Raw genomic sequence first — 26451 nt, forward strand, 5'->3', positions numbered from 1 at the left:
TATTCTTTATCCCCGATGCAAATTTAACATCTATTATGGGTGCGTTCGTTTAGCTTCCCTGGGTCGACCCCGGTGTGTGGCGGATTTTTTTCTTTCTAGGACAAACATGGGTTATTATCTGCCTACGTTCGTCCTGGGAAAAAAATACGCCACACACCGGGGTCGACCTGAGGAAGCTAAACGAACGCACCCTGTAAGACAATCAACATATCACTTGTTATCCCCCAACATGTGGATAATAACATTAGAAGCAATGTTGCGGTAACGCTTCTCATAGTGTATTCCAATAGACCTTATCGCAAATACCAATGCGCAAGCGCAGACTGTTGAATGAGGTGCATTGTGGGATATATATGAATCAAATTTGTAATCAGCTAGACCACAATGCACCTAATTCCAAGCTTTACGCGCGCGCCCCAGTATTTGCGAAAAGGTCTATAGCAGTTTACTCGTCCTAGATCAATAGCGCCCTCTTTTGAATCATCCCCTTCAGCCACATGCCGTCTCCGTCTTGGTCATGTTCCTTGTATCGATTAACAAAAAAATGAATGCTAATTATCATTGTGCAAATAGGAACCAGACTACTTTGTTCTTCCATTCTCGGTTGGTTATATTGATGTCAATGGGGGAAAATAAGATGGCTGCATTACAATGACGGTCAGTAGTTTCCCAATGTTGGCGTGACCTGGCGAATCGGCCCGCGTAGCTGAAACACAACGTTTTGAATTCACCGGTCTTTTTAGTTAAAGGCAGTGGACACTATTGGTAATTGTCAAAGACTGGCCTTCACGGTTGGTGTATCTTAACATAACCATAAAATAACAAACCTGTGAAAATTTGAGCTCAATCGGTCATCGAAGTTGCAAGATAATAATGAAAGAAAAAACACCCTTGTCACACACAAAGTTGTGTGCATTTAAGATGGTTGATTTCGAGACCTCAAGTTCAAATCTGAGGTCTCGATATCAAATTCGTGGAAAATTACTTCTTTCTCGAAAAGTATGGCACTTCAGAGGGAGCTGTTTCTCACAATGTTTTATACCATCAACCTCTCATCATTACTCGTAATCAAGAAAGGTTTTATGCTAATAATTATTTTAAGTAGTTACCAATAGTGTCCACCCTTTAAAGTGTAAGTTGAATAACACGATTAGATGGGTTTTTTCTTAGGTGTTGTTTTTAGAAAGCTGTTTCCCCAAATGCATTAATTTTGACTTCGTGAAAACGGCAACAATGGGGGACAGAATTCCGGCGGACTTATTTCCCTGGGACATCGGTGTCCCCTTTTTATTTTCTTGGATGGTGTGGAGGTACTATTTTGAACCTTTTAGGCGTTGAGATAAGGACTGGCCTGACATGCCTACAAGGGTAAAAGGGAAAAGAGGGCCTATTGAGGGAAAAGAATTTTAATGCACACTGTAAAATATAATTTTGTAACCAGCTTTAAACCAGCTCAAGGATGTACATAATGTGTACCGTTTAAAAATAAATAAAAAGTTAAAAAATAAATAAAAAGTTTACAAATTTACTGAAGGTTGGTAAACAATTCCCTCTTTTGAAATATTATTATTCTACGAAATGAAAAAAAAAAAAAAAAAAAAACAAACAATAATAACATAAGATTTGTCAATCCTTGACTACGAGTAATTAAATATTGCCTGATTAATATAAATATTCCCAACCGTGGGCTTACAAAAAAAGTTGCTTAGGCCTAATTTTAATAATACGTTTTTCAAATTCCGAATGTCACATTTACTCTTTTTTAATCACACAAAAAACCAATAGCGTAATCAGTAAAGAAAAGGAGTATGTCTAAGTTGTTTTGGGTCCTTGCTCTTTTAATAATTGAAAGTTCAAATCACGGACCCGTGCCTAATTGTTGTGAACCTTCGAGTCAGAAGGCCGCCCGCAGGTCCAACGACACAAAACGCCCGCGCCGGCCATCGCATCGTCTCGACGGTGGTACGTGAACGGGGTAGTGTGAAGTGATAAACACAAAAAGCAAGCAACCGTCTTGGCTTTGCATGCACTGCAAACACACTGCTGACTGATGCACACACCATGGAGGTAGAACACACATGTGCATTGTATACATGTACATGTACGTACACGGATGTCCACCAAACGGCATGCCATACGGCAACAAACGGAAGCAGATTTAGCCCGGTTTCAACCCTCGTGTGTGACATGAATTGAATTATGTGAAATGCCCATGTCTCCTTATCATGATACAACGAGTACAATGTCCGCGAAAGGATAAGTATTGGCGACCAGCAGTGTGTTATTTACAGTTCGACAGCAGCTAATTTGTAATGCAAGTAACCACGCATCTTGGTTGAGCTGATGACCTCATTACAATGTCACGTATTCTCTAAGTTAACGGTGACTGCTTGACAACAGACGACAATCTTCATAAATAACGGCGAGTGTACACACATATGAACTTATTTTATGGACCAGTATTCAGTAATGCAAACAGCAAACACAGCTCACCGATGACCAAAACATTCCCCGTATTGCTAGCTGGAGTACGGAACGACACACGGCATTTAAAAACATGGCCGTCTTTTTATTGATTTTACGGCAGTGATAAGACTTACTCCATTGTGTATAAAACCCGTGTGTATCGACACCGGGGAGGAGTGTTTGGTGCATGGATGGAGTGTAGTGAATTACAGCAGACAACATCGGCAGAGCAGCTGGCTAGTTAGCAGAGCTCCTCTATCTACACGTTATGGCACCATCCTTCACACGGTCAGTAAATCATTTTTTGTCATGTCAGTGTTGTGTTGAATTTATGAGATCTAGACTGTAGACAAAATGCCACAACGCTTAGCTCGCCTCAAAAATAGTATTATTACTACAAAATATTCGTCGCACAATCTAGCTAGTTCACTATTTGTGACATACTGGCATGACTGGAGAAATACCTGAGAGTGTACATTCCCTTGGTAGAAACAAGCATGCATTTTAAGATTATATTCTTTTTTTTAGCTTATGTCAATGATTGTTTATTTTAGTTAGAGTAAACACAGTTGTCTATTGTGACGGTCAAGGTTAAACAACTAACAATGAACACCCTACTTGGTAGAGAAATGGAGCATATTTTGGACTTCATTATTTCCAGCTCTTCATGATGGTTCATTAATACAGTCATGTCAAGGTAACAACTAACAGGAACACTGACGACCATCTACCTTCTTTGTACAATCAATAATAGTATTACATCTATACACTTTAATAAAAAATTAAAAAAACTCATTCACTGCAACTTGTACTGCCTTGACCCTAGGTAAAGCCAAACAGCGTGTGCGCTTAACTCAATAGATGGCCTACACCATCAATAAATAAAAAATACCTGATTTAGTGATGACCATGGACGATAAATGTTGTTCTCATTATTGAGACCTGCTCGACACGGATTGGTATAAAATTTGGTGTTTATGTTCTTTCGGGCTCCTGGAGAAACCATTAGAACCGCAATTTTGTGTTATTCTGTGAATTATTTTAAGAGGTAGGGGAACAGCACCGGGAAATCTTGCTTAGCCAAAACAGGTCACCATGCTTACAATGCATTGACTATCGAATGGTGCCCCACTCATCTTGTTGTGCTTAGCCGAACAACTGTCAAGCAGTATTTTCTGCTATAAAACTGAGCTTCATGAAATCGGGCCCTGCTAGGCGTAGTTAGATAACCATACCCCAAATGTTGTCAAGTAACTACAAATGATCTATACTTAACATAATTGGAAATGGCCTTAATTTTCTTAAACGTACAAACACGAAAATATTTCACACTGCTGCTTAAACTTACCTAAAGGTTTTGACCCTGCACCACGATTTGCAAAAAAAAATGTGTATTTTTCGAAGTGCATAGCATAATATTATTTTCTCTCTAGAAAAGTGTGTCCAGTGAACGATTTCCCTAATATTAATAGCAGAGCAAACAAAGACTGCGCAAAATGTTTCAGTTGCTACACAAGAATCCCAATTTGCTACTTAATAGTATTAGTATTCACTGGGCACAAAATCTGTTCAGTCGAAATATTTTGCGATGTAGACTTGTATGAAATCGTTCCCTGCCGTCATGAAATGAGCTTTACAAACATGAGTATTTTCTGCTATTATTCCTGTTTTAAGGAAACGAAAACATAGCGGGGCAGGAAGGGGAAATAGCTATAGTTGGCTGAAATTGTGCCTTCGACGACAAACAATACGTGGAATTTGGCACATGGATAGCTCGGGGTGACACGATATTATTATCAGCCATTGCAGGGCATGCGCTAATGAAAAGATATGTCATACAGAATGAAAAGATTTTTTTCGAAGTGGCTGCCGTGCGTAAAAGCATGACCTCAGCAGTCAGCACCTACCATACAAAAGGCATACAAACCAAACAAAACAACACAACACCAAAATGACCCGTTCGAAGTGAAATTGTTGTGTTCAATAGTTGGTTCGTAGTCCAATGTCACTTAAAGGAACTGATGTGCACCTTTGGTAATTGTCAAAGACCAGTCTTCTCACTTGGTGAATCTCAACGTCTATCATTCCATTAAATAATGAACCTGTGAAATGTTGGACTCATCTTGGTGTCTTAAGTTGCGAGAGAGTAGTGGACGAAAAAACACCTCAGTTATGTGCTTTCAGATGCCTTGAATTTGAAGAGCATGCACTGGACACTATTGGTAATTGTTCAAAATAATTGTTAGCATAAAAACTTAACAAGCAATGGAGAGCTGTTGATAGTATAAACATTGTGAGAAACGGCCCCCTCTGAAGTAACGTAGTTTTTTTGAAAAAAATAATGTTCCTCGAATTTGTTAATTGATGCAAATTAAACCCGATGCAAATTTAACATATATTATCCTCGAATTTGATTTCGAGACCTCAGAATTAGATTCTAGAGGTCCTGAAATCAAGCATCTGTGAAAGCACACAACTTCGTGTGACAAGGTTTTTTTCTTTCATTATTACCGCGCAACTTGGACGACCAATTGAGTTCAAATTTTCACACGTTTGTTATTTTGTGCATTTGTTGAGATACACCAAATGAGAAGACTGGTCTTTGTCAATTACCAAGGTGTAGGTGCCTTTAAATTCAAGTATAATTTTAGTGAGAAATTACCTTTTTCTCAAAAACCACGTTACTTCAGAGGAAGCCGTTTCTCACAATATTTTATACGACCAACAGCATTGCTTGTTACCGAGTAAGTTTTTGTGTTTACAATTATTTTGAGTGATTACCAAAAGTGTCCAGTGCCTTTAATCTTTGATCTTAGTTTCTAGTAGTAGTAGTAGTAGTAGTAGTACATGTAGAGTCAAGGTCTCTGGTTGTCTCACAACAATGTTCCGGTTTATCGCTTATTATTACCACCAGCATACAACATTTTCTCTTCGTACCAGCAAGGCAAGGACATGACGTCATACAACTACACTTTAGCCCTTCTCACATGACAGCAATTTAAACAGGGCTCCCTTGCTTAAATTTAGCATGGTTGTGAAACTTAACAAACAACACTTCGTGTGGAAGGTTCATATTTTGACTGTCCATGGTCCCCTACTTAGCGAGATCTTCTAAAATTCGCTGTAAAAATACTATAAAGTACTTCAAGGCATTTGACACTATCGGTAATTACTCAATATAATTATTAGCATTAAACCTTGGTGACGAGTAATGGGGAGAGGTTGATGGTTTAAAACATTGGAGAAACGGCTCCCTCTGAAGTGCAATAATAGTTTTCGAGGAAGAAGTAAATTTCCACGAATTTGATTTCGAGACCTCAGGTTCAGAACTTGCGGTCTCGAAATCAACCATCTAAACGCACACAACTTCGTGTCTTTCAATATTATCTCGCAAGTTCGATGACCGATTAAGCTCAAATTTTCACATGTTTGTTATTTTATGCATATTGTTGAGATACACAAACTGTGAATTACCAACAGTGTCCACTACTGTCTTTAAATAAAAGGTACAAAAACGTGTTTAAACTGTTTTTCTTCTGTTCATCAAAATTGCCACTGTCGCTGTGCTCTTCAATATGGGGGAAATTAAAAAAAATTCTTGCTATTAATTATAATGTCGCGAACTTTGGTCGATATAAATATTTGATATTATATTAAATGAATGTTACATTACACGCCATTTCTCCTGCTCCGGATTTTGCTCATGCATGCTGCACGCATGGACAATAAATGAATTTTGTTGTTGACAAGTGGTAGCCTACTAAAATATCATGTTTACTAAATACATATTTGTGATTTGAAATAAGTCATTTCCCCTCCTCACAACCATTATTGTTTCGATTATGAAACGTCTAATGACGTCTTTGTTCGGTTTTGACGCGTGATTATGTTAATTAGGATATGACGGAATCGGGGACTTTGTGGGTTGTGTAACAGTTTTGGTCGTTCACTAAAGTCTGTATTATTATTAGCTACAAGTGTAGCCAGGCTTCCGTACGTTCAAATAAGTTTAATGTGTTTGGAAAATAGGAAATGGCCTTTGTCAACATGAACATTTTATGTAAAGTATTGTCTACCTCTTCCTCTTTTGTTTTCAACTTGTCTCGTCCGGAACAATACAATTGCCAGGGGAAGTTTCAGAAAAAAATATTATCTGATTAGTTAAAAGCCATTCGATACTTTTGGTAACAGTATTATTGTCCAAAAGCCCCCACTTCGTGTATCACAACTTGTATGTAAAATAACAAACCTGTGAAAAGTTAGGCTCAATCGCTCATCGGAGTCGAACCCACCCTTGTTTCTGCACGTTTCGCCGTGTCATGACATGTGTTTAAAATAAATTCGTACTTCTCGATATCGAGAATTGATATTGTTGTAATGTTTTCTCTAAAAGTATTAAAGCAATTCATGGAATAATATTTCAAGAGAAGTCTTTCACCATTACCTTTTGTAAACCCTGTAAGTTATTTGTAAATCTGTGAACTTTTTTTTTTTCTGTTCCGAAAGTGTATAATGGCTTTAAACACGGTTTGTAATGGCCAAAGTCCAGTGTCTACCTGATCCCCATAAAATAACAAATATGTGAACATTTGAACTCAATTGGTCGTCGAAAATGCGAGATAATAGTGAAAGAAAAAACACCCTTGTTGCTTATACTTCTCTCTAAATGTAAAAGAGTAAAAAACACTACTCTTTACATTTCGAGTTGTCCCTCATAATAGCTCTTTAAAAATAGTGGTGGTTATTTCCCTCTTTCAGAGGGGTTTCACTCACTCCAGGACAGAGTGAAAAATCACACAAACAGATGCAAACTTCAATCTTAAGATTGGGAGACCAACTCAAAAAACAGTTGTCACTTATAATATGGCTCTTCAAAGAGTGCCTTTTTTCACTCCTTTGCATTTATAAAGAGTTGTTTGCTTTCATTTAAAGGCAGTGGACACTATTGGTAATTGTCAAAGACTAGCCTTCACAGTTGGTGTATCTCAACATATGCATAAAATAACAAACCTGTGAAAATTTGAGCTCAATCGGTCATCAAAGTTGCGAGATAATAATGAATGAAGAAAACACCCTTGTCACACGAAGTTGTGTGCGTTTAGATGGTTGATTTCGAGACCTCAAGTTCTAAACTTGAGGTCTCGAAATCAAATGCGTGGAAAATTACTTCTTTCTCAAAAACTATGACACTTCAGAGGGAGCTGTTTCTCACAATGTTGTATACCATCAGCCTCTCCCCATTACTTGTCACCAAGAAAGGTTTTATGCTAATAATTATTTTGAGTAATTACCAACAGTATCCACTGCCTTTAAACATATAGTATTTTTTTTTTAAGGGGGAAGTTACCTCTTTCTCAATACTCTGCGATTTCAGAGAGGGGGCCATTTTGTTCACAATGTTTTCTTACTATCACCAACTCTCTCTTGCTCATTACCAAGTTAGTTTTTATGCTAACAATTATTTTGAGTTATAACCGATTGTGTCCAGTGTCTTTAATCCCTAGAAATATGTGTTAAATTCTGTCACGCCATTGTGTGGAAAAAATATTCGATATTATGTCAGTTACTCCCATAAATGGCCGACCGTAAGGAAAACCACGCAACTTCGAGGCATATTCGTGTGGATCATTGTATTTTAAACCATCTTTCCAACCATATGCATTTTATAGCAAACGGTTACAAACGCTTTTCAAAGACCAACTCGACCTGTCCAATGCAATTACGTGTTCCTTTAATAGGCCTATGTTTTACAAAATCAAAATAATATGCCACAACATTCATGATATAGAAATGTGATTACCTGGGTGTTAAAGCCACATGCTGGTTGGTGTGGGGGGGGGGGGGGGGGCTCCAAGTTGTTTTTTTCCTTTTTTGTAGGAAGGGGCTTTTTACATATGCCAATTTATTTATGGATCTAAAGGGGGCGGGGTCCTGCCCCCTGCCCCACCCCGCCCCCTCCGGCGCTGGCTTTCGGGGTACTTGGAACTAAAATGCCCAAAGTACGTGTACGATGCCTTTGGATAGAACTTGGGTTTGTCAGTTGTTAAACAAAAAGGTGGTTTGTTTGAACATAATATTAGACAGTTCGTATTATGTAAACACTTTTATGGTTGACTAAATATTGACTTGATCCACTGTAAACATTGTGTAATCGTGGGTGGCTCGCACACGTGGCATTATTTTGCAATAAATATTTATAATAACGATATGAAAGAATGTTTATAGACGCATCATAATGAAATAAAAAAGGGGGAAAACTCGAAATCAGGAACTTGATACCAAATAGGAAGATTCATAGTCATGTTTGTTTCCCTTTATTTAGTCTGAGTCCATTTGTATTGTTGTGTTTAACTTAAGTCGAGTGTTAGATGTGAACAAAAAGGATATTGAACAAAAAAAATGGAGAGAAAAAAACCCAGATGGTTATGAGAGATTGTGAATATAGACATAATTTGTGATATTACTTGTCAGATAGTCTCCTGTAATATTCTTAACAATTATTATTCGTAAACATTTAGAATAAATTATTTTCTGTAATATGGGGCGCACATGTTTGGATGGGAAAACAGAATAGAAAGAGTTTGCATAGGAAAATAGAATTGTTTTTCTTCAAACATTAGAGTATATGTTTCTGAACATAAAATAATGTTTGGAGTAATACGCCTCTCTTGATATTTATGCATGACGTCATAATTCTTACCCAAAATGAGGCTATTGGCGCACGTCCCCCATCACTAAAGCAAGGCGCTGGGGACGAGCGAACCCCATCACTTGCAGTGGCTGCGCCCATCGCCTCGTTTTGGATTAGCATTGTGACGTACCCATGCATAAATAAAGGCGTACTATATTGTTTTTAACGATTTATATGTTTAAAAAAAAAAAAAGTTGTGTGGGGTGACTCCGCCTACCCCTTTTGTGACGTCATTTGAGGCAGACTTTGCCTCGATCGAACATCGAACACACGTACGTGAAAGTACATTCGAGTCCTAGTCGTGAGTTTGTACGTTTCGAAAAGGTTTTTTTTCCTTGCATTTTTCCTGGCAATGTCGACCAGGTGTATTGCTGCTGGATGCAGCAAAACAACTAAAGATGAGGTCAGTTTGTAAAGTGGTCCGGTCCGACGTCTTTTCCAGCGCTGTCTTTTCCAACACTTCGAGCCGTCGTGCTTCGAGAATCCGGAATACACTACATATTTTGACATACATGAAGAGAAAAGTTCTTTTCTAAAACATGACGCCATCCCATCAATTTGTCCAGCTAGTGGGGAAGTCGAAGAAGGTACTTGAAAGACGTACATTTGCCAAACGTGAAAAATATCAGGTATTGTTTCAACTTTGAGGGCATGTTTTTAGCTTGCGCCAAGCGTCACTATCTTGTGTTGGCACTGCATGCGGTTCACCGCGCCTCCATTGACGTCACGAACAGCGCCCTCTCGGGTCGGGCTTTTTTCAAATTTGTAAATAACATGCACAAACTTTTTTTTTTAAACCTTAGTTAGTTGTTTATTCATATTCCACTCATCAAAATAAATACATTTTAGTGTAAAAAACCTTTATTTTGACAAAATACCACTTCCAGGTGACATTAAAGGCAGGGGACACTATTGGTAATTTACTCAAAATAATTATTAGCATAAAACTTGACTTGGAAACGAGTTATGGGGAGAGGTTCTTGATAGTATAAAACATTGTGAGAAACGACTCCCTCTGAAGTGACGTAGTTTTCGAGAAAGACGTAAATTTCCACAAATTCTACTTCGAGACCTCATCGAATTAGATTTTGAGGTCTCGAAATCAAGCATCTGAAAGCACGCAACTACGTGTGACAAGGGTGTTTTTCTTCTTTCATAATCATAGTTATCTCGCAACGTCGACGACCAATTGAGCTCAAATTTTCAAAGGTTCGTAATTTCAGGCATATGTTGAACTACACCAAGTGAGAAGACTGGTCTTTGACAATTACCAATAGTTTCCAGTGTCTTTAATTAATGTGTTTTGCTTTAGGCTACGTATCGATTTGGCACCGCTGTGCTGGACAAGCCGTAATTCATCACATATATTTTGTTTCCCTTTATGGATTTATGTCAATACTTACGAACACCTGTTTCAGAATCAAGTTTTCAATTTCACTCCCCAGTCCCCCACTCTCTTTCTCCCTCCCTCTCTCTCTGCTACAGTTCATGTCTAGGCATATATACATGTATCATGTTAGATATCAGAGATATAAAAGGCGTAATCGAAACAAATGTTGTAGGCTGCATATACTTGTAGTATACATTTTAATGTATTTTTGCAAAACAAAATAGTCTTCGACTTTTTTATTTGGTAGTGTATTTTTTTTTTTTAGTTAACCAATTTTGATTTGAGTTGAGTTATAGGGATACGTTTGGTAATTGGAACCCACTGTTTGTTTCAATCCTATTATTATACCGGCATAAAACTAACCTGTGAAAATATCAATTCAAAAAGAAAGTGGTATCGTTTTTGAGAAATTTGCCGAAAATCTGGAGCGGTTATGATCCTCCACGCAGGAAGAATAATCTGCAACTGGAATACACAATTGGAGAAGCGTTACTTCCAGTAACGCTTCTCAGATTCAGATTTGTTCGGGGGGTAAAGGGAAGGTACACGTTCGTTAATTGTCAAAGACCAGTCTTCTCACATCCCAACATAAAGCATAAAATAACAAGCCTGTGAAAATTTGAGCTAAATTGGTCATCGCAGTTGCGAGAAAATGATGATAGGAAAAACACCCTTGTTGGACGAATTTGTCTAGATAGGAATGAAAGACTTCTCGGGCTAGAAGTCTTTTATTATTTTAGTGAGATTATTTTAGTGAGAAATTACCTCTATCTCAAAATCTATGCTAGTTCAGAGGGAGCTGTTTCTCACAATTGTTTATACTATCAACAGGGGGTCAGCTCTCCAATGCTCGTTACCAAGTCAGTTTTTAAGTTAATATTTGTTTTGGGTAATTACCGAACGTGTACCTTTCCTTTAACAGTGATATCTTTTTCCATTAAACAACAGTACCTCGAAGTTAAAATCGGACTTTTGTAAAATATTTTTCAAGTGATCCCTTATGCAATTGCAAAGTGACGTTGAGATTTTGTTTGAGAACGAAATCACTTGATATTAGCCTATATTTTCTGAACTCTATTTCATCTGATATCCTGTTGGTGAAATTATTATTAACAAGGGCTATATAGTGTAAACCTGATTTGTCAATGTATTGTTGTTTCTGTTGTTTAGTTCGCTGTACCATTGTGTATGGCAATAGTATAATATATTATGCCAATTGCCATTGTTTCCTACTTGATTCCACCTGGTATTTTGTTTAGACTTTCTTCCTCTGTTATGCCAAGAAAAAATTGTCAGTATAAGCCATTTTATAGTGTCGTTCAAACTGATTTGTTGTCATGCATTAGTTGTTTCTAGTTGCATGTCGTTGCATGTCGTCCCATCGTAAAGTTAATTAGGTGTTCGAGTGTTCATATTTCCTCAACCACAAAAGCTATTTTGTCAATCTTTACATCATATGAAAGAGCTTTACGTATACTTCATAAAAATGGATATGTTGGTGACCTTCTCTTGACCTTTTTTATGACTTTTATATTTATGAAAACAGATGTAAACAGTTAAATACAAACTAAGGTGAAAATTTTCATAATATTATCTTCGCAAGCATATCAATCTGAAAAGTACAAATCAGTACTTGCAGTAAGTGGAATAATTATGTCAAACAGCAGTGCAAGATGAAATTTGAATTAACTCCAGTTTGTAGAACGGAGACCTAATTATAACTTTCGTTCATTTTTTTCATCATGACATCATTAGATGTCAGGTCACGCGAATTCAATGCTTATAGGTAACCAAAGATTATCTCCTGCACCATGTGTCATCGAGTCGTAATGTTTGCTCTTTCTTGTAGCTCTTTGGTCGGACACTTTCCCTGCATGTGCAAAAGTTGCTGTTTCAGTAAAAACAAATTCCTACGATATGGGCCAAGAGCTAATCTATTTCTTTATCCCTTACGTTTTGCCGACATCTTGTTCAAAGATAATTTCGACAAGCGTAATTACACCGACCGAATTCAAAACTTATGGAGTCTCGAAACGGCCTGAATTGTGCACCACTGCATGCTATTTCCTCACTTAAAACGCATGAAAACGGCTTTGATATGTACCCATCATTTCTCATACATACAGCTTTTGGAATCGGCTCGGAAATGCGCCCACCGTTTTCCATGCTTTTTGGAAGCGTTTGGGATAAGTGCGCACTATAGCTTATCCATGCTTACTTACAATGCCTCGAACATTTCTGGAAACAGTTTTCTGATATGCATCCACTTTGTTATTCAGTGTTGAAAATCGCTGGAAATGTGCGCCGGTGTCGCATGCAATTATGTCCTCTATGCAATATATCCGGAGAATAATGTCCGCCGGACGGTTTTGCATAATGCAACCGTGTCCGCCCGGACGCTGCTGCATAATGCAATTGTATCCGCCCGGACACATTTGCATATGCAGTTGTGTCCGCCTCCTTGCAAAACCGTCCTTGCAGTAAATTAAACGCCCTTGGTCGACGGAACACGTTTGCCATTTTTTTTTAAAGCTAAGTGCATCTCATGGGAAATGTTCGGCCGTTGGGTATTCGCTGCAATCATAAAATACGTGATTATGCTGCATATTATTCGTATGTAGGTTCAGTGCATGGACGCTCGCTTACGCGCGCACATTAGTCATGTACATGTCCACCGGACGGTTTTTGCATAGCCCCGGACACGATTGCATATGCAAAAGTGTCCGGAGCGGACAGTATTGCATGGCGGACACAATTGCATCTGACACCGGCCGCTTCATATAATGTTTGAGCAGCGCTTAAAACAAGAAATCAAATAAGTTTTTTTTTTAATGATGGCGATGGCGACGGCGACGGCGGCGGCGGCGGCGGCGGCGACGACGACGACGACGACGACGACGACGACGAAATAGGCACAGCTCTATGACATAATGTCTACTATTGTTTTGTTCTTATATCATGTTGGCATTATGCTTGAGGTTTTAAAGGGTATACAATAGTTTAATAAAGATTAGGCTGGAGTGAGACAAGAAACGCTGTGTATGCAATAAAACAGTTTGTATAGCTGTTGAATGCCGTTTCCTCAGAAATGGCACAGCACCGCATGAACCTTCACCTAGCCTATAGATTTTCACTGATAATGAAACCAGCTTATTATGGATAGCTATACTTTTAAAGGTATAGACGATGTGACCTGTGACATCACATGCTTACAAGAGAGCCACAGAGCCTGCATTTCCGGCAGGCACGATTTTTACACAGCCTAGTGGAAGAAAACGTAAAATCTTATGTTTTATGGAGATTGCGCTGTCTAATTATTATCAACTTGTGATATGATGACGAGAAAGGGGGCACATCTCCAAAAAATGTCAAACTTTTACTGTCATGACTCTTGGATTCATGTGGAAATTGTAACAGAAAATAACATAATTTTTCCCATATGGTCAGTGCAGTATCTTGCCTGCCAGAATACCCTAAGAATGTACAATGTCACCCTTATTGTAAAACAAGTTCACATGGTACTTTAGTAATGAATCCGAAACAAATCTGACAGTTTAGAAAGTGTCAAAAACAAAATAATTCATCATCAGGTACCAGCATGATTTGAACTACAACCGGATTGTATTGCTAACATGTATTACAATCAGTGAACATCCACAAACTTAGTTTGCTAATAAGAGCAAGGTCGTAGGCAATGCGACCATCCGTGCTTCAATTAAGTTCCTCCGTATGTTTTGATACTACTGAGAAATGATACGTCTTGTTCAAAACGTCTGGTTTAGAGCCTACATGGAGAGTGCTCATTATCTATGCAGCTTGTTGTGAGTGGATTAAAGGTGACTGTCTTGGAGACTTGTCCCCTCTGTCTTTTATCCGAAAGGATAACGACTTCAAAATCCTCCGTTTGCTTTGATAACAATTAGAGAGATGATATGAACGTCTTGTTCAAAAACTCTGATGTAAGTACAGCTAGTGCACATTATTTATGTAGCTTGTTGTGAATGGATTAAAGGTCAACTGTCTTGTCTGGTCCCATTTTTTCCCCTGAAGTATAAAGATAGGCCATTGGTGTTACAGACCTAATGGATACAATGATTTCATTTGGGAATGATTTCATTGGATACAATGATTTCATTTGGGTAAACGTGTAGTGACGTAAGCGTTCTGTGTTTTGATTGGTCCGAGGTGATGTTTGGCATTATTTCCTGCCACACCGGACGTACGCTCAAGGCACTGATCTCATAGATGAGTGGCTCAAGGTTGGTATTTGGCGTAATTCAGAAGCCTTGGAGTGTGACGTCAGATGTTTAGGCTACGTTTTGAATTGATTAAAGGTGACTGTCTCGTGACGGTTTAAAGCGTTAGGTGGCGGCAGACTGACAACCTTTTGTAAATCCGCATGCGCCTGAACTGACAATTTACGAAAAATGCGACGAAATTATCTCTCTGAAAAAAATATTGCAGTTTGTCTCTCTGAAAAAATACTTCCAGCTCCATCTTAAATCCTAAGTTTAACAAGGGATACCAATCCAATTTTGTTTTTAATGCAATCACGTTTGTGTTTGCTGTTATTTCTATACTTTAAGGCTCAATTTTACATGCAAACTAATAACATTTGTAAATGCGGTGTTGAAAACGGGGAGGCTCCCCTGCCAAATACCGATGCAATTAGAGCAGATGGGGCATACGATTGTGAAAATATTCCGATCATGTATCGTGTTGAGGATAACGATTTATCAAAAGTATAAGATATGGTGAGATTCCTCAAATTGTTCTTGTGCATGGATCATTGGAGATTTTATGGATGTGCAGAGAAACAGCTGCACGTTGCAGGAACACGGTAGTCGCATACAAAATTAAAAACCATATTATGTATTGATAATAATCAGCAAGGCTCCCATTTTGCCGAGGAGGTTTCAAGTATGTCGTTTGCTATACAGATAACAAATTCAGTACACTGTAGATGTATACTATTCAAATGGGTATTTTATGCTGTGCTAATACACAATGTACAATGGCTTTTTACGTGAAAAAGACTTGCTGTTTTCTTGTGATTTCCACGTCGACTTCCCTTTCCCTTTCTATTGAAATTGGAGCTCGGCATTTGTAATCATCGTTTTTGAAAGGGTAAGGGATTCAAGGCATCTTCTCCTTGGTAGAAGGCACCTTAGACTGAGGAAATTGTAAGTTGACTGGAGCATTTCAAGCGTACCTACGCAATGACCAGGGGGGCATGGAGGCAGTATTTTCTCCCCGCGAAGAGTCTGTATCTAGTCGAAAGCGTTGGTCGTACTGGGACATCGAAGACCATATTAAAATGGACTCTTCGCTAGCTATCGGGTCAACTAAAGCCCTTTTCACACTACAGAGCCATTTCCCGGGAAATAAACTCCCGGGAAAATCCCGGGAGTTTTTAACCCCACCGCCACCCCAGCAACCGTTCTCACTATCCCAATTTGGTAACTCCCGGGAGTACTATTTCCCAGGAATATGCACGGTCGTTTCACACTTACGATCAAACCCCAGGAAATGTGGTAAACAGGTCAGCCCATGCGGAAGTTACAATGTTTGTGGACGGAAGTCCGTTCCCATAATGCCACGCGGCCGGCTGCAAAATCCTTGCCACATGCGACCCAAAATGGCTGCACATAAATTGTGTATTTGCGTGTTGTTATACCAATATATTGTGTGATTACGGCGGAGAAGAAGTCTTGCAGTTCGGGGAAGACGTCGCTGATGACGTCTTGTCAGGAGAAGACGATTGCTGTGACAGTGTTTTAAAGACATGCGGTATAACAATCGGATGGAATTTGTCGTGCGATTGACGGGTTTCATGGCACTTGCTGAAGTATTGGTCAAAGGTCAATTTGGTCTACCATGAAGAGCGGCCACTGGTGGTGGGAGCAAGTTGCTATTAGAAAAAGCGAAAGGGAGCTTTCTACTCTGCGACAATTTGTTTCTTTCTTTTGAGAACTGTAATTGAATGGACTTTTGTGTCCGTGTTTTACCCAGAGGTTTTGTGTTGGCGTTCATCTCAATTTTTGCCTGTTCACACTATAGTTATTTCCCGGGAAATTCACGGGAACTTTTGGTTGATCTGTTCACACTACAAAAATAGTCCCGGGAATTTCCCGGGAAATGATGTTTTCCCAGGAAAAAATTCACCCTGCTCAGGGGCAGGGTTAAGGGAATCAACCCTGGGGTAAGGCCTAGAAATTTTCTGAATGGCATTTTCGAAGGATTGCATAATAATATCCATGATGTTAGGGCCAAGATAATTAAAGGTTTTATAGAAAAAAACACCGCATGGTCGATTTTGCACAATCTGACAATAGCAGTAGAAAGCCGAAGAAGCAATCTTCCTTTCCAACATCAACAGTGCTGTTTTCCCATCGTGCAAAGAAAGAACACTGAATAGGCTTTAACCCTATATTGGCCAGCATTTTTTTCATGGCTTCATAACGACTTTTAAATGTATGTTTCTTCTAAAAAGAAATGTTTGCAAGAGAACACAATGCAATAGAAAATATTTAGGCCTTGAAAAACAAAACTAGTATCCTACCGACCTAAAGTCTTTTTTACCCAAGGTTTTCATTTTTTTTTGCAATGGGCAGGGGTCCGTTCATACCCAGCACCACGCAGGCAGTCAGCCAATTTTGAGAAAACTTTCCCGTGTCTTGTAGGCCTATGCCCATCTAGCTGTTTTTTGACTGCATCGTCGGCCCAAAATGCAACTAGTTTCAAAATTTCATCATCACTCCATCGGTCACTTCTACCCATCGTAAGAAATTGAGCAACAAATTGAGCTAAAATATTTACTGTCAGGTTGTAGACAGCAATGTCGATCGATGAACTCAAATCTGACTCTGGACAACACAAGTCCACCAACGGCCAAGTACATGTAAAAATACGAAATACCATACACACATGGCGTGTGTACGAGAAGGAAGCTTGTTCACGCCAACTATTTATTCTATTCCTATTCCATTCACGTGGTCAATTTTTTTAATTCATATATTTATTTGTAAATTACAGATGTTATTCACCTTTATTTTCGTACCTAAACGTAAACACTTTCAGAAGGAGAAAACAAAAAAGGGCTATTGTTACCACGCGAATTATTTGGCGCGCTATTTTTGACGTCTGTGACCTTTCGAGATTAATGACGTCTCAACACAGTGGAAGCAAAAGGTGGGGTAAGTTAGACCCGCTTTCGTTCTCACTAGCTGCTTTTCCCGGGAAAAACGTTTTTCCCCGGGGTTAACGCCTTTAACCCTACCCCTTAACTGGGTAAATTATTTCCCGGGAAAATGTTATTTCCCGGGAATTTTTTTGTAGTGTGAACAGATCGACTAACATTTCCCAGGAATTTCCCGGGAAATACCTGTAGTGTGAAAAGGGCTTAAAAGGCACTCGAGTCACTCAATTACTCAAAACAATTGTTAGCTCAAAAACTTACTTGTTGTTAACGATTAATGTGAGCTGTTGACGGTATAAAACATCGTGATAGACGGCTCCCTTATGAAGTAACGTAGTTTTCGAGAAAGAAGTAATTTTCCACAAAACACAATAATTTGATCTCGAGACCTCACGCGTGAGTGTGAGGTCTCAAAATCAAGCATCTGAAAGCACACAACTTCGTGTGACAAGGGTGTTTTTTCTTCCATTATTATCTCGCAACTTCGACGACCGATTGAGTTCAAATTTTCACATGTTTGTTATTTTTGTGCAATGCATATGTTGAGATAGAAGACTGCTTTGACAACAATTACCACAGGTGGCCAGTGTCTTGTACAGGTTATATAATTTGGTTTTAATAACTGAACACGTTTTGAGATGTGTTCTGCATAAAACTGGGGTGATTATATTGGCACCATCCACCATGTGTTGTCACATATAATAATGATACCAAAGAGTGAATTAAAATTACATTTAACTATAGGTTGTGAAATTAACACCAATGTATTTGTTTTGGCAAAACCTTTTGGTGTTATTTTAACACCCTTTGGTGTAAAAGTCGATTCTTTTTTTTATGTTCGACAAACACCATAGCGTCAATTATTTATACACCCACTTTTTTGCAGTTTGACCGCCCAACACCAGTTTATTTAGTCTACCATGCTCAGGCGACATTTATAATGGGCTGAATGAACATCTGACCTACATGTCATTAAATATTTGTACAAACATCAATTAAATCGGCCAGCGTTTAAAGAGTCTTAAAGGCAAAATAATTGTTGGAATAACAAATTACTTGGTATAACGAGCAATGAAAAGCTGCTGATAGTATAACACATAACGATAAACGGCTCCCTCTGAAGTAACGTAGTTTTTGAGGAAGATGTAATCTCTTACTAGGTCAAGACCTCAGACCTGGGCCCAATTTCATAGAGCTGCTTAAGCACAAAAATTTGCTTAAGCAAAAAATTCATTGCTTAGTAAAATCAGGTTACCGGCCAAGACTCCCTTCAATTGTTATGCTAAGTAAACAACAGCTAAATACTAGTCATAAGCAATGTATATGGCATACAATTTTGGCCAGTAACATGTGTAAAACAAGCGAGCTATTTTCGTGCTTAAGCAATTTTTTGCTTAAGCAGCTCTATGAAATTGGCCCCTGAAGGCTTTTAGTATAAGCATCTGAGTGAAAGCACACAAAGTAATGCGGCAAGGGTGTTTTTTCTTTCATTATTCTCTTGTAAATTCGATTTCCAAATAACTGAGTCAAAGTTTTCAAAGGTTTGTCATTTTGATGCATGTTGAGATACACAAAGTGAGAATACAAATGTGCCGTCGAATTCACCACTTTAAGACTAAGGACGAGTTAAGTTCCGTATCCAATAGACGTTAGGGCCCATTGAACCCATCCAAAGTTAGAACTAGTTACTCGTCCTTACCCGAGATAGGATTAATCCTAGCGTTTCATGAAATCGGCTGCAGTGTGCCTTTAATATACATTCTCATCCAGTTTTAATGTTATTATAAGTTTACAAACTGGTTCAGGTCGTCGTGTGTTTCCGGGGGGGGGGGGGGGGGGAACATACGTGCGTGGATTTCCATGGCCCCCACGGGAGCCGAATGTATAACTGAAACTACTCAGGCGTTTGCCATGCATAGCAGTGTGTGTGTACGTGCCAACGGGGTGTAATTAGCCGGTTTCCCGGTGCAAACATCACTGGAGAGTACATTAACCTGATATCGTCTGATGTGTGTTAACGCATCCCTTTCTTCACACTGTGTTATTTTGACGGGTGTTTCTAATTTCATCATTATTGTGTGGGGTGGGTGATGATGTTGTTGTTTTGGGTGGGGATAAAGGGGGGTGGGGGGTCATCTGCTTGGAAGGCAATTCTATCTACGCGTTGGGCGCTGACCCCTTCTTGGTTAGACCAGTTTTAGGTCAGCCTGGTCCAGAAACTGCTTGCACCCGTGTGCTTAAAGGAACACGTAATAAATAATAATAATAATAAGACTTGTAATGCGCACATATCCACCCTGCTGGGTGTTCAAGGCGCAGATTACATCTTCCTCATTTTAAACTTCTTGCGGTTTATGAAGTCATCTTCGGGTTGCCGGTGTGGCATGAGATTCTGTCCCCCGTAGATTCGGCGCCCCCCCCCCCCCAATTATGCAGCTAAATCTCGCTTCAAATGGGTTGTGTAGATCTTAATGTAATTGGTGGTGGTGACAACTAGAAGTCTCGATCACTATGATCTGACTATCTCGAGAAGAAGAACATTTAAACAAATCAATCAAAATTGGGCTTCATTTTGGAGGTGCTTTTGTCATTAGCTTTGACATCTTGGCTCGTTTTTCTTTTAGGTGTTCCGTTCTCCGTTTGTTTTTCCACCGCTATTTGCGTCTAACCGCTCGTGCGTTCCACATGACTATGCCAGCCGTGCGAGATTGCTCGCCTGGCAATGGGACACCCAGAGCCCGCTGGCAAGACGCGTCAAACTTGCTAATAATTAATAAGCTCAGCCGGGCAGAGGTGTCTGGAGAGGCCTTTCCCTCATTGCTTAAAGGCACTGGACACTTTTGGAAATTACTCAAAATAATTGTTAGCATAACAACTTACTTGATAACAAGCAATGGAGAGCTGTTGATAGTATAAAACATTGTGAGAAACGGCTCCCTCTGAAGTGACGTAGTTTTTGAGATGTGTAATTTCTCACTCAAATAATAAAAAGACTTCAGCTGAAGCCTTTTCATATAAATGCATCTTCATATGCATCTGACAAAATGCAAAAAGGTTTTTCTTTTTCTTTCGTTGTTCTCATGCAAATTCGATGACCAATTGACCAACATTTTTCACAGATTGGTTATTTTATGCATTATGTCCAGGGATACACCAAGTGAGAATACTGGTCTTTAACATTTTTACCAAAGGTGTCCAGTGCTTTAATACAGGGATCAGATCAACCGAAACGTTAAGGGATGTTTTCTTTATTTCTCTGGTGAGCTGATGTGGGAACAATCACCAGGCTTTCAATCAAACGCAATGTTGAAAGGATGTGTTGGAAGGGCTATATCTGTCAATGTGATGGATGTGAGTTATTTTAGATAATGTTCACTATGTGAGCGAAATGTTTCAAGTTATATGCTGGAATCTCCGTGCCTTAAAGACAGCTTGATTTTTGTGTTTTGTTGTGTTTTTAAGACCTTGGTTTTCACATTGCTCGCCCTTTCATCGCCCATTCGTGGTATTACCGCCCCTTTCGAAGTGCGACATCAGTGCGGGGTCCAGTGGGAATGGGGCCTATGTCCAGGAATGAGAAAATCTGCCTGAACTGTTGTTTCAAAGTCCATTTCATTTAATAGGCTATCATTCAATGATCGAAGCCTGGGTTCATTTTGAGAACTGTTTTCTGTATGGTTTTCTCACTTTGAACCAACATTCTCAAAAATAGATTTTCACATTTTAAGTGTTACTGCAAACCTCTGTTCGTTATACACATCCACTGCAAAGTTTCAAATCTAAACGATTGTCACCCTATTTGTATTTAAGATGATTGAAATAAAAAACAAAAATCTGAAGACAATTTCACACAAGGCATTATGTATTTACAGAAAAACAGTTTCAGGCACTCTCCGGTAAGAACATTCATGAGCGTTTCAGTTTCCTCATCATATTTCTTTGAATAGTGAGTTACATCTCCGCGAATGGCTCTTGGGCGACGTAGGTGTCTGTTTTGCATGCAGTGCAGATGGTTGCCATCAAGTTGCCTTAACGAGTATGCATTATATTATAACACCGAATAAAAACAAAAATACTTACAGATTGACACGACGTTCATGGTATTAAGATGATCATGGTGCAAAACTTCCCTTGATTTTTTGTTTACTTGAATTAATACTTTTGCTTGAAATACAATAATTTAAGAGAAAGGAGTCATAAGTTAAAAACACAATGTTTGAAAATAGTGAAAACAGATTGTCATCCCTTTTTCGTGTGAGTGACCGATTGAGGAACACGTTGCCTTGGATCGTACGAGTTGGTCTCTAGTATGCGTTTGAAAATGTTTGTTATGAAATGCAATATGGTTAGAAAGATGTTTTAAAAGTAGAGTATAATGTTCCACACAAGTATCACTCAAAAGTGGACGGTTTTCATTTTACGTCGCGAACTAACACGGTCGGCCATTTATGGGAGTCAAAAATTTGACTCCCATAAATGGCCGACCGTGTTAGTCGACGAGGCATATTTGTGTAGATCATTGTATTCTACTTTTACAACATCTTTCTACCCATATGCATTTTATAACAAACGGTTACAGAACGCTGTTCAAAGACCAACTCGACCGATCCAAGGCAACGTGTTCCTTTAAATTGACACAGGTTTGTTGTTTCATGTATACGTTTGGTTACATCAAGAGTGCGGATATTGGACTTTAACACCTACCAATATGACACATGTGCTTTAAAATCATTAAATGTTACTAACTTTAAGGAAAAATTTTCAGAGCATGCTGTGTCACTCGTAGTTGAACCCGCTGTCTGATGTTAGGCTTATAAGAGAGGTTTTAGGTTGCACTATACTTGACACGCCTGCAGAGTATACATTCCGTAGTCTGGCTTTTACAGTTTACATCAATCGACTCCACGGGAACAGCGGGCATTGGCTTTGGAACATTTGAAGTATCACTAATATTTGAGCGAGGGATGAGTTATGCTTTCTCAGAAACAACGTTCACAGAGAGCCATTTTCCACAATATATGTACTATCAACAACTCTCTCCATTGCTCGTTACCGAGTAAATGTGTATGCCTTTTAGGGATAAATTTCACAGCATGCTATGGCACTATAGGTGAACCCGCCGGTTTAGGCTTTCAGTAGAGGTTTAAGGCTCTACTGTATTGACAAGCATTCATTCCAGCGTCTGGCTTTTACATTAGGCCTACTTCAATTGACTCCACGGGAATAATTATCAACATCATTGGCTTTGGAAAGGATATTGTTAGTTCCGCCCACTTAAGTTGACAGAAGAAACCGAAGTGACATATTCAGGCATACATATTTCAAGGGAAGTTTTTCCACCATGCCAATCTACCATGGCTTGTAAGTTATCATGTGCAAATCTGTGGATGTTTTATTTATTTTTTTGCAAATCTGTGTTTTTATCCCTCCAATGTGCAATGACCGCCTGATCTACTGAACCGTTCACAGTTTTTTTTTAAAGAGATGTTAAGTTTGCAACGGGGATGAAGAAACACACAGTTGTTCACTTTCACCGATGTGTAAAGTACTGTATAGTACTCGGTAACCTCTATAGGTACCGGTAATCTTGGTGGTCTAGTTGAAAGACATCTGGGGTGGATTGCACCAAGCGGTCTTAAACCAGTCTAAAATGCGCTATAGCCGGCTAACTTGAAACGCGCTTTAATTAAAGCCATTATACACTTTCGGTAAACAGTATTGTCCAAGTCCCACACTTCGTGTATCACAACTTATATATAAAACAACAAACCTGTGAAAATTTAGGCTCAATCGGTCATCGGAGTCGGGAGAAAATAACGGGGAAAACCACTCTTGTTTCCGCGCGTTTCGCCGTGTCATGACATGTGTTTAAAATAAATCCGTAATTCTCGCTAACGAGAATTTATATTGTTTTACCGTTTTCTCAAAAAGTAAAGCATTTCATGGACTAATATTTCAAGAGAAGTCTTTCACCATTACCTTCTGTAAACCCTGTAAATTATTTGTAAATCTGTGAATGTTTCTTTTCTTTTTCTGTACCGAAAGGGTCCAATGGCTTTAAGACAGTCTTTAATTATAGACCGATTGCAATAGCGCGGTCTTTAATTATAGCCAGTCTTAAATCTTAAGCCTGCTCTGAGCTGGCTATAATCGGTCTTTGTTTTGGGTTTTTAAAGATGGCGCTGCATTTGTTAGTTGTAGATGATTTGATGCAAGAGCTCTACGACGAGATTGTATTTTAGAAATAGATTACACCCATGAGAGGCATTATGTGTATCGTAAATATATTTCCCCAAGAGTAAAAAATGATACAACCAACAGATTTGATATCCAATGATTTAAACCAAAGTAATAAGAACAATGCCGTAACGCCAGTGACTGCAGAAGTGATAATGGGACATTTGTTCGTAATGCATTACTTTTCGCAGACTTATCTAATACCGGCTTATTGCAACGGGCTTAATGACTGACTAAGCTATGACCGTCTAAGACAGATAGCCGGCTATAACTGACTGGTCTTAGACCGCTGACTAAGACCGTTTTATTGCAATCTGCCCCTGCTATATAGATTGGCAAAGGTCGTGGGTTCGAATCCTACACAAAGTAAATGCCTGCTGTGTGATCTTGTTCACTGAACTCTGAAAGTATTGAGTCATAGTATAAAGTGATTTATCGGTGTGTATGGGTAAAACCAAACAAGAAGAGATTGGATGGTGTGTATAGTGAAAAATAAAAGAGAGACATATTTATTCTTAAAGGCAGTGGACACCATTGGCAATACTCAAAATAATTATCAGCATAACACACTGCATTATTAGTTAACCGGACAGGTAAAAATGGGAGAGGTTGATGGTATAAAACATTTTGAGGAACGGCTTTCTTTGAATTTATGTATTTTTCGAGAAAGAAATAATTTTCCACGAGTTTGAATCGAGACCTCAGAATTAGATTTTGAGGTCATGAAATCAAGCATCTGAAAGCACACAACTTCGTGTGAAAAGGGTGTTTTTTCTGTCATTATTATCTCGCAACTTCGACGACCAATTGAGCTCAAAGTTTCACTGTTTTGTTTATTTTATGGATATGTTGAGATACACAAAGTGGGAAGACTGGTCTTTGACAATATTACCAATAGTGTCCAGTGTCTTTAAATTAAAACAAATCTTCCATTGTTAGGGTGTGTGAATGAAAACAATAATTCTTTGTTTTGTGGGTTTTCTCTTGCAGGCTGGTGAGGTCTGTCTTCGGACTGTGTGTTTTGTTAACCGTCGGCTTATTTGCTGTCAAGTTCTACCATGTTGACGTGCCAACTCGTAACATCCAAAGCGGGACTGTGGAGTCAAGGTAAGGCTTTGTCGACCAGAAAAATACTTGAAATTTATAAATATGTTTTGTTTACATAATATTATTGAAACCTTAAAGCCACTGGACACTATTGGTATTTACATAAAATAATGTTCAGCATAAAACCTTACTTGGTAGTGATAGGTTGATAGTATAGAACAATGCGAGAAACAGCTCCCTCTGAAGTAACATAGTTTTCGAGAAAGAAGTAGTTTTCCACGAATTTGTTTTCGAGACCTCAGATTTAGAATTTGAGGTCTCGAAATCAAGCATCTGAAAGCACACAACTTCATGTGACAAGGGTGAACCCGTCCTAAGTCCTTAGATGAATCTTAAGTTACAAAGTTAGGAAGAGTTTGGTGAAATCGACGGCAGGAGCTTTAAGGGCCTTGTCAAAAAGGCAATGTGAAGGCAATGTTTTAGCAACTGAAGTGCGTGCTGTATGTATAAACGAAGGGTTTTCATTGACCCACATCCTGTTTCCATTGTTTATCCCCGTTGTACCTCTAAGATGGCGGCGTTGATGACGTCAATGCATATGGTCAGTTGAAAATGGTAAAAAAATTAAATCCATCTTTCCGTTTTCTTACAGTAAAAAAGTCCCCGACAACAACTTGATACAGAGATTTCTACACAATGTTTTGGAGCGGTCGTTCCACAAAGGGACGTCAACTCCCGTCACAAAGGAAAACAAAACTCTCACGATTATCAAAAGTTTTTCAAACAGTCAACCCGCCAACAGCACCTACGGGGAAAAACTTTACAGGGAAATTGAAAATAGAACGAGATTAAGGAAGCCGTTATGGTCGCTAGAGGAGAAGGAGTACGTCCGAAGTAGTCAATTTATACATTACATGGTGAGTTGAAGTATAAGCCATTTTGAGATGTGGTGGAAACAATACTACCACACTGTAGGGTTTGGGTAAATCTGTGCACACAAACCACAAATTGCCCTTCTATAATAATAGTGGCCACTATATATGTCAAAAAGGCTAATGGAACAAGTTCGGGTTGCGACCAGACTTGACCTGGTCGACTAGACTAACCAGAAACCATAGAACACAGGGAGATTAACTATATCGAACCATGCACTTGAGCATTGTCCACAATAGTCAATTCGAGAGTTACTTCACAGTTTATGGTCAAGTCTAGTCGCTCACCCGAACTTGCTCAAAGATGTATGCTCGGCTCCAGCGGCAAGATCTACCCAGGACCGCTGGGATTGGCTAATCAGCTTGGTCAGATTCCTGCCCAGGAAGTACGTCATGCGAGCAGTGCATATAGATATGGTGCAGTGTGAGTGTGATGCATGATGAGACTACGCATTTTCTTTCTCGCATTTTCTTTCTCACACTACACGAA

At 39.0% G+C, this 26451-nt stretch overlaps 1 protein-coding gene across 1 annotated transcript in view; it reads left to right on the forward strand.

Moving 5' to 3' along the window:
* Positions 1 to 2011: 2011 nt before the first annotated feature.
* The window catches only part of LOC139941404 (alpha-N-acetylgalactosaminide alpha-2,6-sialyltransferase 2-like), a 44717-nt gene continuing 20277 nt past the window's right edge, over positions 2012 to 26451 (forward strand). The window contains exons 1-3 of the mRNA XM_071937877.1: positions 2012 to 2754; positions 24973 to 25089; positions 25682 to 25946. Of these exons, the coding sequence (XP_071793978.1) occupies positions 2735 to 2754; positions 24973 to 25089; positions 25682 to 25946 (402 nt within the window). The 5' untranslated portion in view covers positions 2012 to 2734. The remainder of the gene's footprint in view (positions 2755 to 24972; positions 25090 to 25681; positions 25947 to 26451) is intronic.

The sequence above is a fragment of the Asterias amurensis genome, chromosome 9 (assembly GCF_032118995.1).
Source record: "Asterias amurensis chromosome 9, ASM3211899v1".
Lineage (NCBI taxonomy): Eukaryota > Metazoa > Echinodermata > Asteroidea > Forcipulatida > Asteriidae > Asterias > Asterias amurensis.